General features: G+C 46.9%; 1 protein-coding gene and 1 pseudogene across 1 annotated transcript in view; one reads left to right on the top strand and one right to left on the bottom strand.

Annotated features, from left to right (window-relative positions):
• ENPP6 (ectonucleotide pyrophosphatase/phosphodiesterase 6) overlaps positions 1 to 10,965 on the bottom strand; it is a 94,410-nt gene extending 83,445 nt beyond the window's left edge. The window contains exon 1 of the mRNA XM_007102851.3: positions 10,630 to 10,965. Within this exon, the coding sequence (XP_007102913.1) occupies positions 10,630 to 10,870 (241 nt within the window). The 5' untranslated portion in view covers positions 10,871 to 10,965. The remainder of the gene's footprint in view (positions 1 to 10,629) is intronic.
• Positions 10,966 to 12,561: 1,596 nt separating this feature from the next.
• Positions 12,562 to 14,794, top strand: LOC102979837 (signal peptidase complex subunit 2-like; annotated as a pseudogene).
• Positions 14,795 to 18,836: the final 4,042 nt, after the last annotated feature.

The following is an 18,836-nucleotide window of genomic DNA, read 5'->3' as shown; positions in this document are numbered from 1 at the left end:
GACCTGGGAAGGAGAAGCACAGCGGCCCGTGAGCCGTGGCCGCTGCGCCTGCGCGTCCGGAGCCTGTGCTCCGCGACGGGAGAGGCCACGACGGTGAGAGGCCCGCGGGCCGCAACAAAAAAAAAAAAAAAAAAAAAGAAGTGCAACAGACACGAATCAACGGGCTCTTCTGAGCAAGCTCCGGGCCCAGATGCTTTGATGGCCCCCATTCCACTACACTCACTGTGAGCGAGTGTAGACCCGCAGCAGGGTGGACTGCCACACGGATGGCCTGGACTACAGCAGGCGGAGGGCCTTCGGAGGCTGGACCCCGGGTGGGGTCTGGTGGGCCGTCTCTAGGCCCGCCCCTCAGAGGGAAGCCCGACTCCCTGCCCACACTCGTTCTGCGCCAGCAGGGCTTGCCGACCCGCGGCCCGTCAGACACGTCTGTTGGGCAGCCTGGGGTGAACAGACGAGGCTGCTCTCCCCAAGGGGGCGGGGCGGGGGACCAGGCCCCCGAGCACACCTGCAACCCTCTCGTGGCCCCCAGCACGCAGGCGAGGACGCTCTGCTGCAGACGCTTACACGAGCTCTCAGGACAGCGACCGCAGCCGTCCTCCGCACTCAGACCGCAGGAGCGCTCACTCTGCAAGGCGGGCGCCCAGGGCACGTTGCTTCGCCGGGGGGGGGGGGGGTGAAGGCTCGGCGCTCCCCTCCCCACAAGCCGGCCCGCCACTTCGGCCTGGGCAGCCCTCCGTCCACAAGAGTCTGCCCCACACGGCTCTGTGGCCTGCCCGTCGAGCCCTCGCTCCGGAAAGCGCCGAAGACAGGAGTAGGTGACGGTCAAGCTCAAGATCTGACGCGAGCCAAGTGCTACACACGGGAGCGGGGGAGCCCCGGGGCCGCCCCGGGTCCCCGCCCAGGAGACCGTGGGCACGATGGCCTTACTCACGCGCGGGCACTCTGAGAGCCCAGTGGGCGCTGTCTCAGGCGTCTCTGCAATGCATGTTGCCATGCTGCCTCGGGCGCCCTCTGAACCCATTCTCAGTGTCCTTTAACCCGTCCGTGGCGCAGCGCTGATGATGCAGCAGGTCCCGAGAGCAGCCTCGGCAGGAGGCCTGTGCTTCCCAGCCATCAGCAGCGGGGAGCGGGGAGAGGGGGTGAGACAGGAGAGCAGCCTGGTATGGAGACCACCTGGCTCCAGGAAGGGAACCTCCTAAAAGAGGGTTTGCTGTGCTTATAATCAGAGACTTTCACCACAGCTCTGCCCGCCAGCCTCTCCGTCCCCTCCTGCAGGGAGTACATTCCCGGCAGCCGAATGAACACCCTGGCATCACCGTGGAAGCCAAGAGAAACGTACTTTCTGAAAAGCGGCACTTCAGTGTCGAGAGGTCTGATGATGAGAGCTGAAGTAACGGCGTGCCGGGAGAGATTATTTTCCTAAGTTCTCGGAACGCGCTTCTTTCTCCGGGCTCGAGCTGGTGAGCGCTGGTCCCGGCTTCTGTCGGCCGACACCTCACACACCCAGCCGCTTTCTGCAGGCGGCTTCCTCAGGACCCACTACACGCACCACAGCTTTAAGTGGAAACCTGCAAAGGTGTTGTTAGGTGTCCCTGGGAAGTGAGTGACAAAACTGAGACAAGAGTTCATGCAGATGAGAAGACAGATTTAACTGTGTGTTTGTGAGAAATGTCCTCTACCAGCCGCGGGGCAAGCGGAGAGATGAGAAGTCCATATACTGGGGTCCACCGGAACCCACAGAAGCAGTTTCTCTCCTTGACCCCCACGATTATTCTACAGGTTTCTGGAACTCTCCTTGACCCCCATGACTACTCTACAGGTTTCTGGAACTCTCCTTGAAGAGACTGTCTCTGATCCCCTAAAGGGCCAATTCCAGGTGAATATCCTAATCCGACCTGAAATCTATTCTGATGAAAATTTACCTCGTCAAATAAACAGCCGTCCAAACCTTCCCATCTTTGCTCATAGGAGCCCCAGACTTCTGAATTTCTTGTCGGCTTGGAATTGACTCAGGTTCCCTTCTTTTCAGCTCTTCCATGTTCACTCACTACCCAATCAGCAAGTTCTGCCTCGAGGGCGCTCCTCAAATTCAACTCTTCACTTAGAGCCCATCGGAAAGAAGAGATGCTCCAATGTTTGAAGCAGAAAAAAAGGAAAGGTGGAGCCTACTGAATTATCTTCAATTTAGCTTTCAAAGCCTTCTATCAATTGCATGTCTTTCTTCTTTTTTTTTAAAACAAATTCACCTCTCTCTCTCTAACCCTCTACCCTTTAACCGGGATGGTGAATGGGTTTAGCACCCTTCCCTCTGTCTTGTTCATGTGTCTCTCACTATTTCTCTGACTTTACTTGTGCCATGTCCCTCATCAGAGTCTTTATAGATTTTTTTTTTAAGATCTGGCCCAAAATTTATCTCCACTAAACATCTTTCCAGTCATCTTTCAATGTTTATTCCTAGATCCACCTTCTCCATGGAACTGTTCAAGACCATTATAACTCCCAATAAGACCTGTCTCCCTGAGTTGCAGACACTTAATCTCTATGCCATTCGTTTAAATGAAGACCTACAAGTTTCTTATAAAATGCACCTAATATCCATTCAGTGTATAAATGTTAAATACATTCCCGCCACCTCCGTGCGAGGATTATAGATCCTGAACTATTGGCGTCAAGCTTGGCAATCTGATTTGCTTTGGCCAATGAAGTGGGAGTAGATGGACTTGTGCCACCTCCGAGCAGAGCTTTTAGGCATCATTACACTGTTCGCCACTTGCCCTTTTTCCCCTGCCACGCGAGAAGCACGTCTCATTTAGAAGTGGCTTTTTCAGCCTGTGTCTCAAAATGAAGAGGAAATGGGGCAGTTAATCCTTAAAGTCCATGCACATGAGTGAATAAAAACCTTAGCTGTGGTAAGCCTCTGACAGAGCTTGTTACTGCAACATGATTTAGCCTAATCTTATCGGTAAAGTGGGTAAATACGTACAATTTTTATAACGGTGGTTTCACACAAAGTTTCTCATTCTGTCCTCACAACAAGCCTACTGGGTAAGTTGTACTTTCTCCATTCTACTGCTAAATAATATTAAAACTCAAAAGCACCTGTTCAAATCCTACAAGTCAGAAAGTGAGAGAACGGAGGCAATTAGATCTTTGGCAGCAAATCCATAGCTCTTTCCACTATGCCATGTGCTGTGGGTTGAACTGTGTTCTCTAAAGAGTCATGCTGAAGTTCTATTCCTCAGCACCTGTGAGTGAGACCTTATTTAGACACAAGGTCTTTGCAGATGTAATCAAGTTAAGACGAGGTCACGAGGACGGGCCCTAATCCCTAATCCCATGTGACTGGTGTCCTTATAAGAAGGGACACACAGGGAGAACGCCATGACAGTGAAGGCAGAGACTGGAGTGACACTTCGATGCAATCTACAAACCAAGACTACCAGGGACTGCTGGCAACACAAGAAAGCTAAGAGAAAGGCATGGAACAGATGCTCCCCTAGAGCCTTCAGAGGGCGCGTGGCCCTGCCGGCACCTTGATTTCCGACGACTGGCTTCCAGAACTATGAAGGAATAATTTCTATTATTTTAGGTCACCGCATGTGTGGTAATTTGTTACAGCAGCCCTAGGAAACCAAACACCGTGACCGCCTCAATTTCAGGGCATAAACCATCAGAAATTCTCAGGAAGCAGGTTTGGGGGTGGAAGTGGTGTCCCTAAAGAAGCCTTCATTCTTCCATTGGCGCCCAGTGTCTCCATCCTGCCTGTGTTCGTTTCCAAGAGCTGTCGTAACAAAGTACCACAGACCAGGTGACTTGAACAACAGAACTTTATTTTTCTCAATTCTGGAGGCTAGAAGTCCAAAATCAAGGTGTCATCAGGGTTGGTCTCTTCTACAGCCATCTCTCCTTGGCTTGTAGATGGCCACCTTCTCCCTGTGTCTGCATATCGTCTTCCTTTGGTGCCCATCTGTGTCCTAATCTCCTCTTCTTATCAGGACAACAGTTATGTTGGATTAGAGCCCACCCTAACAGCTCCATTTAACTTAATTGCCATTTTAAAGACCCTACCTCCAAATGCAGTCATATTCGAGGCACTGGGGGACAGGACTTCAAGATATACATTTGTGTGTTGGACAAGGAGGACACGATTCAGCCCATAAACCATTTCATGTTTTCAAATATCTAAGGAGCCTCTCATGAGCCTTAAACAATCTGGAGTGGAGACTGACAGCACAAGACGGCCTGACCCTTTAGGTCGCCGGACCCATCCCTGGGTCTGACAGCCAGGACCACACAAAACGTGGCCTTTGCTGTCCTCTCACAGCTGTTCGCACCGTTCTGAACCATTTGCCTTGTTCGTGCTTCACTGATGCCTCTGCCTTCTTGGCTTCGGCAGTCTTGGCTGGAGTTAGGCTCTGTCTAGGGCTACGCCGATCACTAGTGTTTTGCTGCACCCCCCACACCCCAGGCCTTTGAGGCCCAGCACCCTCCTCATGGGTGACTCTCCTTTCAACCCTCTTGCAGCCCCTGACCTCAGAGTCAAAATGTAAAACAAAACTGATAGACATATTTTGAGGTTATATAAGATTATTAGGCACAAATGGTAATCGGTTCGCCTAAATATCTGTTCATTGCTTTCATAAAGCAAAGCATAATTTCAGTCTTTTCCTCTGCCTGCTAGTTTAGCAGTACCTAAAATCAAAAGAATAATCAAGTTCCCTGAAACTCTGAACGCTTTAATCATTATTATAATGCTTCTTCACTAGGATAAATTTTGTTTGGAGACAGAGCACGACAAGTGAAGGGAGGGTGGCCAGGGAAGGCGTACCCACTGCAGTGACTTCGGGGAAGAGATCTAAAAAAAGCAACAGAGCGAGAGTTCCCTGGCGGTCCGCCGGTTAGGACTCGGTGCTTTTACTGCCGAGGGCGCGGGTTCAATCCCTGATCAGGGAACTAAGATCCCTCAAACTTTGGGTCTTTCTGGGGAAAAGCATTCCAGGCAGAAGGAACAGCAAGTTCAGGTGTCCTGGGATGGCCACCTGCCTGGAACAGGTGAGGAAAAAAAGGAGGAAATGGTGGGGAATGAGGCTGGAAAGGGGCTGGGTGACCTGGGGCCAGTTCTGTAAGAGCCTGAATCTACTGGACGGTCTGAACAGAGGAGTGACACCATCGGGCATGTGTTTTAAGAGGACTAGTCTGGTTCGCATGTGAGACAAACTGTAGGGCAGAGAGGGTGGGGGACCAGGAGCTGTGGGGAAGCTCTAGGCTACCGAGGGTGCGCCCTCTGGTCAGGGCCCCAGGGATGGAGGCAGGAGAAGCAGGGGCTTTGCGAGCGATCCTGAAAGCGGAGCCGACTCAGCTGCGGGAGCAAAGGTGGTGAGGAAGATGAGGAGGGGCCAACAGAAGGGACCGAGGAGGAAGCAGTGAAACAGGAGGAAACAGAGAGAGGAGGGCGTCCTGGAACTGAGGGCGCTATCAGGAAGGAGGCCATCAAAGCAGAGGACTGACCCTTGATGACCAGGAGGCCGCTGCTGAAAACAAAAGCATGACGGGGTTTTGCAGGAGAGAGAGTAAGCGGGGAGCAGTGGGCACCCCAGACGGAGGCATCTACATCCAAGGAAGCCAAGCCCTGGGCTGAGCAGCCCCGAGCAGATGCCGATCCAGGGGGAGGAGAGGCCAGGGTGCCCTGGAGAGAGGCCGTGTCCACACCGCTTGTGCTGTGGGCGTGCAGAGGCCGCCGCAAGTGAAACTGAATTCTCCAGAAGGCTGAGGATGTGGGCTTTTTTTCAAAACATGATTTCTCAAGTACTTTCTGCATTGATTTCCTTTGGTCCAAGTGACAGCCGGTTTTAATTTAAATCGGCTATTTTCTTAAAGGCAAGGGAAAGCTTGCCTTACCCGGCAATCCCTCACTCCAGAATGTGAGGCCTTGATATCTGGGAAGAATTTGCTTCACGTGTCATTTCTGGGAGGGCGGTCAGAACTGCATCGGCACGGATATTAATTCTAAGCTGTTAACATCCTTGGTTTTGCTTTGATTCCACTAGAGGATTAATCAAGTGCCTTTATCCAGGCTCTGGCTGCTTCCCGGACTGGTCACAAGGAGACCTCTGGTCCTGGGTCCCAGGTCACACACAAAACCTTCTGGGCGCGCCAGGACTCGGGTCGGGGCCCTGCTGGTTCCTGTATGAGAACTGGCCTCTGAGGCCTGCCCTCCAATCTCAGCCCTGCTACTGAGGTTCTTAGGTGTCTGCAGTGAAGCACGCAGTCTCCGTGCACTTTATTTACCAGTTTCTAAATGTTAACATGATAATAACATACTGTATAGCAACCATCTCAGGATATGTTCATCTCCTGGCAGATTATGTTCAGGAAGATTAAATTCTAGACCAGCTTCCCTGCTACTCAGGACATTTCTGGGCCACCTTCCCCAAACACTTAATCAGAAGTGCTCAAGAGTTACAAACAAATGTGCCATTGGCTTGGGCAAAATGCTGCTACCTTGTGCTGCCTCAAAACACACCCAACGTTTTCTCTTACACGTGATCTGCATTGAACAAATCACTGCTTTTTGTCTGCGGATGTTATGTTAAACTTTACTTAAATCAAATGGGGATTTACCTCAAAGAGAAGAATTTTACAAAAAGATCCACAGTTAAAGATTAAAACAGGGCTTCCTTGGTGGCGCAGTGGTTGAGAATCCGCCTGCCGATGCAGGGGACACGGGTTCGAGCCCTGGTCTGGGAAGATGCCACGTGCCGCGGAGCGGCTGGGCCCGTGAGCCACAACTACTGAGCCTGCGCGTCTGGAGCCTGTGCTCCGCAACAAGAGAGACCGCGACGGTGAGAGGCCCGCGCACCGCGATGAAGGGTGGCCCCCGCTCGCCACAACCAGAGAAAGCCCTCGCACAGAAACGAAGACCCAACACAGCCAAAAATAAATAAATAAATTGACAAGATTAAAACAGAAAGCTTCCCCATAGCAGTTACACTGTGGTTATATTTTAACTAAAATTAAGTTGATCTACAGACAGCTCTTCAGAAAAAGAGCTTATGCATCAAGTAAGGTATTGTGATAAACGCCACGCTTGGGGCTGTTTATTCCAGCCTTCAAGATGCTTTCACACGCTACTCCGACTGCAAGAAACTTCTCCTCTCTTCCGGTCTTGCACAGCACATTAGGAAACTACCCATCGGTCCTTTGTGTAGTAGTCCGCTAGGGCTGCCCTAACAAAGTACCACCGACTGAGTGGCCCAGCAACAGAAATTGGTCTCTTGCAGTTCTGGAGGCTGGAAATCCGAGATCAAGGAGTCGGCAGGTCTGGGTTCTGGTGAGACCGCCCTCCCTGGCTTGCAGGTGGCAGCCTTCTCACTGTCCTCATGAGGTCTCTTCTCTGTGAACGTTGATCCCCGAAGTCTCTTCCTCTTCTTAAAAGGGCATCAGCCATAGCGGAGTAGGGCCCCACTCCAACAGCACCATTTAACTGAATCACCTCTTTGAACACCAAGTCCTTCAATATGGTTACATTCTGATGTACTGGGGGTTGGGATTTCAACATATGAATTCTGGAGGGACACCATTCGGCCCTTGCTACTCATCTGAGATATCAGTAGGTACATGATGTGTCTTTCCTGCTCAACTTGAATGTAGGCTCCCTGGGTGAATGGCCCTGTTTTAAGATTCTGTGTGTTCCCAGTAATCAACTGTTTGATGGATCTTCTTTTTTGCAGGGGGGCGGGGTGCCAGGCCACACAGCTTGTGGGATCTTAGTTCCCCGACCAGGGACTGAACCCAGGCCCTGGTCAGTGAAAGCGTGGAGTCCTAACCACTGGACCGCCAGGGAATGCCCTTGATGGATCTTCTTGATCACTATTGGAATTGTGTTCACATTTCTCCTGATGCAAACACATTCTGAAGGGGAAAAAAAATCAGTCACAGTGGCTTCATGTCAATGACTGGGCTAGATGATTTCCAAGGTTCCTCACAAATCCTGACTGTTCATTTCCCATCACCATCCACGTGGCTTCCCATGAAATTCTCCTCTCTAAAGATCAGTCATTCGCTTCATTTCTAATATGTAGGCCTCCCAAGAGGTGCCAGTCCTAACTTTTCCTAATTTCATGTCTGCTTCTGGCAACACCTGAGATTCTGGCCGGATTAGGACCCAGAAGCTGAGGAAACTGAGGTTCAGGGCAGTGCGATGGCTCGTCCAGAGTGTTCCCGACCCTGCAAGGACTCCAACCAAGTTCTCCCAGCTCCCGGGCCACGTTCTTTCCAATAACCCGTCATTCCTCATTATGAAAAGAGAAGAACACCAAGGGCTTTATGGCTTATGGGCAATAATTCATGTAAGGAAGTGCGATCACAGTCTGTCTTATAAATTCTGAGGAACCTTAAGACAGCGTATCTTTTAGTACCGAAAGGATCTAGCATGATTCTTTCGTTGGTTCATCAAATGTTCATATGCTCAAACCATATGTTTAACTACTACTCCCAATGGATAGATCCTTCCTTATATGAACAAAAGAGGAATTTTTCAACATCAGGTGGAAAAAGCACCATAGATATTGGGGGAAATAGTCTAGATTTCACGCTGAGTCAGTTCCAGGGCAGTGGAGATGGCAGCATCCTGATGGCCGGGCCACCCCAGCCCACAATCCCACTCCAAGCCTTTATGTCCACTCAGTAGGTACAAGACAAGTCACACCCAAAGACACTGGCACGTGAACATGAGTCTTGCTGGACACATCCTATATACAATATTGCTTCTATAAAAGTGAAAAAGCCAACTTAAGTACCAAGCAAGCTTTCAAGTCAGATCATACATTTTACCATCAAAAACTCTAAAGGCGTAAGCCGTATGGAGAGCCTGTGGCTTTCTCGGGCTAGACTCAGTTTGAAAGTAGAGGTAAGATCTTTGTCAAACATTCATGGGACCTGCACTGTCTCACCACGAGAAGGGCCCTTCTGTCGTGCCTAGACCAGAGAAAATACCCACAGCCTGACAAGAAAGTGTCTGCGTGACTAAGGCTTTGTGCAAATTAGTCCTTGTGCTGATATCAGGAATGTGGATCAGACAGACAAAGGGCCGAGTCACTGGCTGCGTCTCCCCGTGGAGACTGTAAGGGTCCCTTTTTGCTCACTGGAGTCTGACTTGCTAAAACGGATTTTGTTCCTCTTCCACTGAGACTGAGAAAAGTGCACGTGGCAGTTTGTGAATCGAGCCTCGCAGCAGGCTCTGAGAGACAGAGAGACAACTGGTGTCGGGGCGGCTGCAGGTGTGAAACTCCCCGGACAGTGCTGAAGTCGGCCTGTGCCACACAACAGCCTCTATGTGCGGCCTGCAAACGGCTTCCCTGCAAGGGCAGATCCGTGCCAAGGGAGGACGAGGAGACTTTTGTTCATCTTCTTTATCTGAGAGATGCTGATTGTTTGTCTGTGGGGGGAGATTTTTGAAAATGAGCAGATAAATTCCTTGCTGTGTGTCGTCTGGACTTTTTTTTTTGCTCTCCACGCCTTTACTTCTAATTCTCCAAAATCTCTTTCCCCGTTAATTTTATGGTATTTTTATGTACACATGCATACAGTATCCATGTATGAAGTCAGAGATAGCAATTTGTCTTTCCAGGATCCTTGGGCTTTGCTGTCCTGTGAAGATCCATAATGAGATACAAGAGTTCTCATCCCCTTCCTGTTAACATAATTTATAGAGCTTTCCCTGTGCTCAGAGCACATAGCTAAGTCCTACATAAGCATCAATAGCAGTGCATTCTTACCAGCCTCCCCGGGCAGCTTGCTAAATTCTTTGTGAGCGCCTCTCGCTGGCCCTTACAAAGGTTAGCTGATACACAAACCGGAAGCTAGGAATCTCACTGTGTGAGCACAGATAGAGGATCAAATTCGTGGAATCACATTTGGCGTGCTGGCAATCCCAGATCCAGGTCATTTTTAGGCAAAAGTCAGCTTTTCCAGACCCAGGCACAGCCTGGCTTAGCTGGGGGCTTGGGTTTTGTTTTGTTAGCAGATGCTAGATAGGAGTTAAAAATGGGAATCTGAACTACGCATCAACTTTTTCTTCTCCATGTCATTTTACCTGGCCCCAAAGGGCAAAAGAAGGAGCACGCAGCATTGCTAAGTAATACTTCAGGATACGACCTGAAAATTCCCTCCGAGTCATCCAGGAATCCCACATGTAACTTTCATAATCTAGCACATTGACAAACAAGCCAGCACAGCTCCAGGAGGACAGAGGACTGCAGGGCAAAGGGACAGAAGAAATTTGATACAAATGAAGACCTGCTGACTTTTTAAATTTGAACTTAGAAAATACAGAGTAGGCTAGCATTTTTTATTTGTAAAACAAATAACCACTTTAACAATCATCTATTCATGTAGTTCTCTGTCCTCCACACTGAGAATCCAAAACAGGTCCTGGGGATAACTTCTGGAAAACAACACACCCGTGAAAAAAAAAATCTCAGCCAAGAACACACACTTCCTGTCTATCTCTGGTGTCCCAAAGGATGAGGGAAACCTGAACATTTACATGAGACTCTAATGCCAGGAGCTAACTGCTACTGTTGGACTCCAGCCCGCCCCTCCCCGCCCAGAGGAGGACACGGTACTCACCAGTCATTAGGCTGTAGTAATTGGGGTAAGAGAGACTGGGAAAGTCTGGGGTCAGGTAGTCCACTTTTACCCCCCTGCTCACAATCTCTCTGAAACCAGGCAAGGACTCCAGGGCCTCATCACTGATGTAGTCAGAGCGAAAACCATCCAGCAGAAACACCAGGAGCTTCCGGCGGGCCGGGGCTGGCTGTGCCAGGCTGAGGACAAGGACCAGCAGGAGGGCCCCGAGCTTCTCTGCCATGCTGCCAGAAGCCTGCCCGAGCACGGCTGGCACAGCCGTCCCTTTGCAGAGACTGAGGATGGAGAATCTGTAGCTCTTCTCTCTTCTAGGGGCTGGACCTTGACTGCTGGCCTTCCTGAGCCAAGTTCACTTTCAGAATTTAAAGGTACAGCACCCCCTTTCAAAAACATCTATGCTCACCCTTTACTAGAAAGTCCGGAGATGGACCCCTTCGGAGAAGCCAGGTTCCCAAACAACCCAGGATTAACGCCAGGGGAGAGAGTGCAACCTTATTATTTGGGGCGAATGTTCCAGAAATACAAGCGCCCACAGAGAGGTGGAATTTTAGAAGATGACAGAAGTTAACACTAACTTTGCAGTTGGGCTAACCATAGGGAGGAGCGAAGGAAAAGGGTAATCTCTTGATTTGCTGCCATCCCACGTCTCTGCCCCATTTAAACTCTCTCACTGACTTGTTCGCTTACAATTTAGTAACGCAAACCTCTTAACTCGAGATGTAAACAAGAGACCATAAAATTCGTCTTGCGCATATCTGTGGACTTTTCAGCAGGGCCTCCACCTTCAAAGCATTTAAAAACAAATTATTTGTCTACGTCTCAGCCACTTATTCTTTTCGTATGCATCTCTATACAGCCCTTACTGTTCTACTTTTCAGGTTGCCCGTGTCCGAACCCAGATGCAGGAGGAGATGCCTTTCAGCAGAGCCATAGAGCCAGAAAGTTCCACAGCTGAACAACAGACTTGGGGGTCATTGTGGCAGATCGGTCTGAGGTAGCATTGCCCCAAGAGGGCAGCAATCAGACAGAGAGCTGGAGGATGAGAGTCTGAGATGGACAAGCACAGCTAGAGATAACCATGAGGCTTTCATGCCTAGAAGGACCAGGCGGAGGACGGACTGGGAGGCTGACCAGGAGGTCGGTGGAGGGCGGCAGACACAGGTGGGTGAGGAGACAAAGCACTAAGTCCAGATGCCTGCGGTTCCCTAGGCTGGCTCTTTCATTTGGCAGAAAATTAAATATAGAGGCTTATAAAATGTGCATGGCCCATAGCAAGCCCTTAACAAATGCTAACTATTATTAGCATTATAACGTTGCTTGGATCCTGGTGAAACTTGCAAGGCCGTGGGCAAAGCTTCACGGGGACTGAGGGCGGTCAGACACCAGCCGCTCTGATCTTAATCAATTCCACAATGGCTGTCACCCTACCTCCGCCCTCTGCCTGTGCCTTGTCTCCTTATCCTGTTCTCCTGCATTTAGAGTCAAGCCCTCACATGAGACCGCTGGTCACTTTCTACATTGTGCTGGGAAAAACAAAAAAAACAAAAAAAACCACCTTGGCCAAATTACCATTCCCATCTCAGCTGGCTGAGACAAGGATCAGACTTCATTTTCCCAATAAAAGTAATGCTTTTTACGATTAAAAAAATAAGAGAAAGAGGACAGCTTATTCTTAATTTTTTTAAATTTGAAAACACAATGTAATTCTTATCTCTTTGAGTTATGCTGTACTGTTATTCTTTTTTGTTGTTGTTGTTGTACTGTTATTCTAAACGGAAGGAAGGAAGGACTAAAGCCAAGGGAAAGGTGCTGAGGCTGACGGGCCGATGGGCTGCCCGGGCCGTGACCATCACACACACACTGAAAGAATTTCCTCCGGTAGGGAGGGCCTGCCGAGGCAGCAGAGAAGGCCAGATGCGCGGTCAGTTCCTGAGTGTGTCCAGGGTAGGGGACTATGGAGATGGCATAATAATGCAAACCCACATGAACTGCCTTGCGGGTGGCCCCAGAGCTCCCTTGGGGAGAGGTTAAGGACTCCAAATGTTAAAGATGCATATAAAAGGGGCACCCACGTTCCTCCGCCTCTAGCGGGAGGTCCAACCCCAAATACGGCTCCCTGAGGGCCTTCCCCAGTTGTTGAGGTGGGGAATCCTTAACTAACAAACTCCAAATTAGAGTGTCCACAGATCCCCAGAGGACCCCAAGGCTCCGTGGGGAGCGCTGTGATGCGCCTGGGTGTGGGCACTGCTGCTGTGCGCTGTGTTGGTTTACGACAATGCTCAGAGAGCTTCCCTAAAGTTTGGGATCAATAACTTACTGTAGGTAAGCATCTTCAATAGACATACCAACATACGAAGCAGGAGAGCAACACACGGGATGGAATTCAAACCGAGGAAACCCCAGCACTGCCTCCAGTCAGACTCCTGGTCTTACATCGCCTTGTGGCCTGGAAAAGGGTGGAAAGAAAAGCTAAAAGCCAACAAGCAAAGCCAACAGATTAGAAGACGTGGCTACTATTAAGTGCCCCACGTCTCGTGGCCCAAGACCGTGTGCGTCTGTTACCTGCGTGTCCTCAGTTGGGGGGCAGTCACCAGCGCCTAATACGTAAAAGTGCTCCTTGCCACTTGTTTTTCAAGGGTTGGCGATGCGAGAAAGGTCACTGCCCGCAGGAGTTTAACCCAGATAATGCAGAAAAATGAAAAACGTCCTCCAGAACTTGGAACGAGCCTTGTCCTGAAAGCTGTTCCAGGTCCTGCTCGGGACATGCATGAGCTCTCGGGAATGTGCTCTCCAGACGGATCAGCGCTCTGGCGCCTCGCCTCCACGGAGAGGCAGATGAGATGGAAGGAAGGAGTCCTGGGCTTAGACAAAGAAGACACGATTCTAGAGCCTGGGTGCTGGCATTCTGCAACTGTGGGATTCTGAGAAAGCGGCTGCCTTTCCATGCTTTCATTTTCCCCTCTGAAAAGTGACAGAGGCTTTAAGATCCCTCCCAGAGTCAATCAGAATTCAGAAGTTGTGGCCCAAGTCAGCCCACGTTAGCCGACATCAGCCTTCACCGACCCTGTTGATCCATCACGTTTTTGCCAGCCCACGTGGGCCCATGTCAACCCTTCCCTTCCCTAGCGATCGGCAGTCTTAGATCCTCAAAGCGCCTGCCCTAGAGCCGGACCACGGCAAGGGTCCCACCTGCCCTCTCTCTGGTCAGGCCTTGGAATTAGAATCTTAATACATTTTAAAAAACTAAAATCCTACAGAACGTGTTCCAGATTCAGGGTGATAGTCATCTAAACTTAAGATTAAATACAGACATTTTCAGATAAATGAAAGCTGAGAGAATTAGTCCCCAACTCACCTGGACTACAAGGAATACCAGGCAGAGGCCGGCAAGACGGCGGCGGCGGCGGCGCGGTTGGGGGGACGCGGGGGAGAACCGGGGCTGGCGGAGGCGGTGGCGCGGCTGGCAGTGGCTCCAGCTGTGGGACAGGCGGTAGCCGCAGCGGCTTGCTGGACAAGTGGAAGATTGATGATAAGCCTGTAAAGACTGACAAATGGGATGGATCAGCTGTGAAAAATTCTTTGGATGATTCTGCTGAAAAGGTACTTCTGGAAAAGTACTAGTATGTGGAGAATTTTGGTCTAATTGACGGTCGCCTCACCATCTGTACCATCTCCTGTTTCTTCGCCATAGCGGCTTTGATTTGGGATTATATGCACCCCTTTCCAGAGTCCAAACCTGTTTTGGCTTTGGGCGTTATATCCTATTTTGTGATGATGGGGATCCTGGCCATTTATACCTCATATAAGGAGAAGAGCATCTTTCTCATGGCCCACAGGAAAGCTCCCACAGGGGTGGATCCGGATGATATTTGGCAGCTGTCGTCCAGTCTCAAAAGGTTCGAGGACAAATACACTCTGAAGCTGACCTTCATCAGTGCAAGAACGAAGCAGCAACGGGAAGCCGAGTTTACCGAGTCCATTGCTAAGTTTCTTGACCACAGCGGGACCCTGGTCATGGATGCATATGCGCCTGAGATATCCAGGCTTCATGACAGTCTTGCCACAGAAAGAAAAATAAAATAGCCACTTAAAAAAGCAGCCATCTTTTGGCTGGATCATGCTGAATTGAGGGGTGAGGGAGAAAGAAACAGAGAACTTAATATGCATAAAGTGAGAAATGTAAAAAATGTCCATTTTGTCTTGAAATTTTAGTCCATTCTGTATAAATAGAATTTTCTAGCTCGGATATGAGAAGTTGTAGCTCTGATATCTAGCTGTAGCCTCTTTGGTCCGCTGATTGCATTGTTTTGATTTGCTTTTCTGGAAAAGCATTTTTGCTAAAAACCGTACAGACTTCCTCCTTCATACCTAGCAGTACTTTATATAGTATAGCTTTCTGCCATGCAGCATTTGAAGACTCAGTTTTTTAATTGTTAACCTGTTGCTGACTCTATTGTGTTAATTCCCATTTCAACAGCTGTTTACCTTAATTCAGGATACAACTTCTTGTGTATGACAGTTTTCCTTCACACACCATTTTTGTGGGTATGTATATATCTGACTTGGGGAGAACTGGGGAAAAAAAGCCCACAGCTTTTTAATTTGTTTAAAAGAGATTTTCTGCCTGGTACATTTTGTGCTCTTAACCAATTAAAGAAGCCAATGGCATTTTTAGTTTTTCAAAAAAAAAGAAAGAAAGAAATACTAAAGAATGTCCTTCAGGTTGAAGGGAAATAATACAAGATAAAAATTGAGATTTACAGGAAGGGAATAAAGAGTATTAGAATTGGTAAATATATGGATGAACATAAAGGAGTATATATTTTTCTTTTCTTAATGTCCTAAAAAAATTGTTTAAAGTAAAAAATAACACTATGATGGGATGTATAAATTTATAACTTATGAAGAATTAAAAGATATAAAAAACAGTAGCTTAAAGACAAGGAATTAAATTGTTGTGACTTTTTTTTTCATTTATGAAATGGGAAAAGTCAGATGTGAAGAATAAAATCTAAAGTGATCAAATAGTAACTCTAAGTAGATTGTAACAAGGATACATATTGTAATGCCAAGAGCAACCACTAAAAAATACCACAAAGAGGCATAGCTAATAGAGAAGTAAACTACCTCAACATAATAAAGGCTGCATATGACAAACCCACAGCTAACATCATACTCAATAGTGAAATGGGAAAGCTTTTCCACTAAGATCAGGAACAAGACAAGGATGCCACTCTCACTACTCCTATTTAACATAATGCTAGAATTCCCAGCCAGAGCAATTAGGCAAGAAAAAGAAGTAAAAGGCATCCAAGTTGGAAAGGAAAAGTAAAATTGTATGCAGATGATACGATACCATATATATAAAATCCTAAAAACCCCCCCAAAAAAGTTAAAAAAAAGAACTAGTAAATGAATTCAGTAAAATTGCAGAATACAAAATTAACATACAAAAACCAATTGCTTTTCTATACACTAGCAATGAATTATATGAGAAAGAAAACAATCCCATTTATAAAATAATAGCATCAAAAATAATAAATTATTTAGGAATAAATTTAACTAAGGAGGTGAAAAATCTGTACACTGAAAATCACAACACATTGATGAAAAAACTGAAGACACAAATAAATGGAATGATATGCTATGTTCATACCTCAGAATAATTAATATTGTTAAAATGTCCATACTCTCCAAAGCTAGCGAAAGAGTCCATGAAACCCCTAACAAAATTTCAATGGCATTTTTCACAGAAATAGGAAAAACAATCCTAAAATTCATATGGAACCATAAAAGATCCTGAATAGCCAAAGCAATCCTGAGAAAGAAGAACAAAGCTAGAGGCATCACACTTCCTGATTTCAAATTTTATTTGAAAGCTATAGTAATCTAAACAGTATGGTAGTGGCATAAAAACAGACACACAGAACAATGGAATAAAGTTGAGAGCCCACAAATTAACCCACACTATGCAATCAACTGATATTTGACAAGTGAGCCAAGAATACTCAATGAGGAAAGAATAGTCTCTTCAGTTAATGATAGGAAAACTGTATCTTCCTATACAAAAGAATAAAACTGCACCCCTGTCTTACACCACTCGCAATAATTCACTTGAAATGGATTAAAGACTTAAATGTAAAGACTCAAACCCATAAAACTCCTAGAAGAAAGTATAGGGGAAAAGCTTCTTGACATTGGTGTTGGTGATAATTTCTTGGATACGACACTGAAAGCACAAACAACAAAAGCAAAAATAAACAAGTGGACTACATCAAACTAAAAAGCTTCTACACAGCAAAAGAAACAATCAACCAAATGAAAAGGCAAGCTATGGAATGAGAGAAAATATTCACAAACCATCAATCTGATAAGGGGTTAATATCCACAATATATAAGGAGCTCAACATTTCAAAAGCAAAAAAACAAACAATCCAATTGAAAAATGGGCAAAGGGCCTGAACAGTCATTTTTCCAAAGACGACATACAAATGGCCAACAGGTACATGAAAAGATGTTCGATGTCACTAACCATCTAGGAAATGAAACTCAAAACCACGAGATGTCACTTCAGACCTGTTCAAATGGCTATTACCAAAAAAGACAAGCGATAACACGTGTTGGCGAGGATGTGGAGAAAAGGGGACCCTTGTGCACTGTTGGTGGGAATGTTAAATTGGTACAAATATTATGGAAAACAGTATGGTGGTTCCTCAAAAACGGAAAAATAGAACTACCATATGGCCCAGCAATCCCATTCTGGGTATATATCTGAACAAAATTAAATCACTGTCTCAAAGAGATATCTGCACCCCCATGTTCACTGCAGCATTATTCACAATAGTCAAGACATGGAAACAACCTAAATGTCTATTAAAGAGTGAAAGTATAAAGAAAACGTGGTACGTATATACAATAGAATATTATCCATAAAAAGAAGGATATCGTGCCATTTGCAAGGACATAAAAAGACTTTGAGGGCATCACATTAAGTGAAATAAGTCACAGAAAGACAAATACTGTATGTTCTCACTTATATGTGGCATCTAAAAAACCAAAACCATAGAGACAGAGTAGCATGATCGTTGCCAGGGGCTGGGGGTGGGGGAATTAAGGAGATGCTGGTTTATAGGTACAGACTCCCAGTTATAAGATAGTTATAAGACAAATAAGTTCTGGGGATCTAATATACAGTATGGTGACTGTAATTAACAATTCTCTATTATATTCTTGGAGGTTGTTAAGAGAGTAGATCTTAAATGTTATCCCCACAAAAAAAGGTAATTATGTGAGGTGATGGAGGTGTTAACTAACCTTATTGTGATAATCTTTTCATAATATAAATCTGTAGTGAATCAAAACAAAAGAGAGAAAGAACACTCCGCAAAGTATTAGAATTAAAGGTAAAAAAGAGTAAAAGGCAGCACTGAAAAAAATTCGACAACAATCATTCTACTTGTTCCTCCTAGGAAAGTAGTTTTATCTGTGCACACCTTAAATTAAACGGTCTTCGAGAACATACTCCGTATATAAAAAGCAGCTAACTAATAACACAGATTAGTTACACAGATACTACGCGGACTATCTAAGAACTGTTAGCCTGACTCCTAATCTCATGCTCTGGTCTTACCTGGCCATTTCATGGTGGGGAGAAGGGCCCCTCTCTTGATCACTGCCAGCAGTCACTGAGGGAGAACCCACGATCAGCCTTCAGAGGGAGAGCCTCCGACTCAGGTCTCACCCCTCCAGAGTACAGACAAGGGCTGAACTCAGGCCACTGAAACTCTAGTCTGCAGGACTGGGCTATTATATATCTTTTGAGGTTCCTCATAGAATTGTGATCAAAAGCTAGGCTTGGGAACCACTGCTGACAATGACAGGCAGCAGTGGGCAAGCCTGAACATGGTCCTGTCATCATCAGATCTGCATTTTAGAAAGCAGGCTCTGGAAGCCACGGGGAGGCAACACCAGTGCCGGTGGAAGCAAGAACAATAACATCCATCTTCCTTGATATTAAGAACTTTACATGCAAAAATTCACTTAGATCTTCTGATAATTTTGTAAGGTAAGTATCTACACCCCGAAAATGCAAAGAAAATCAAGGTTCAGGGAAGCCTAATGTCAAATAGCCTGAAGTGTCAGAACTGAAATTCAAGCCCAGGTCTCTTTTTTTTTTTTTTTTTTTTTTT

Source organism: Physeter macrocephalus, chromosome 20 (assembly GCF_002837175.3).
Source record: "Physeter macrocephalus isolate SW-GA chromosome 20, ASM283717v5, whole genome shotgun sequence".
In the NCBI taxonomy this organism is placed as follows: domain Eukaryota; kingdom Metazoa; phylum Chordata; class Mammalia; order Artiodactyla; family Physeteridae; genus Physeter; species Physeter macrocephalus.
This window is presented reverse-complemented; position numbering and strand designations above follow the sequence as displayed.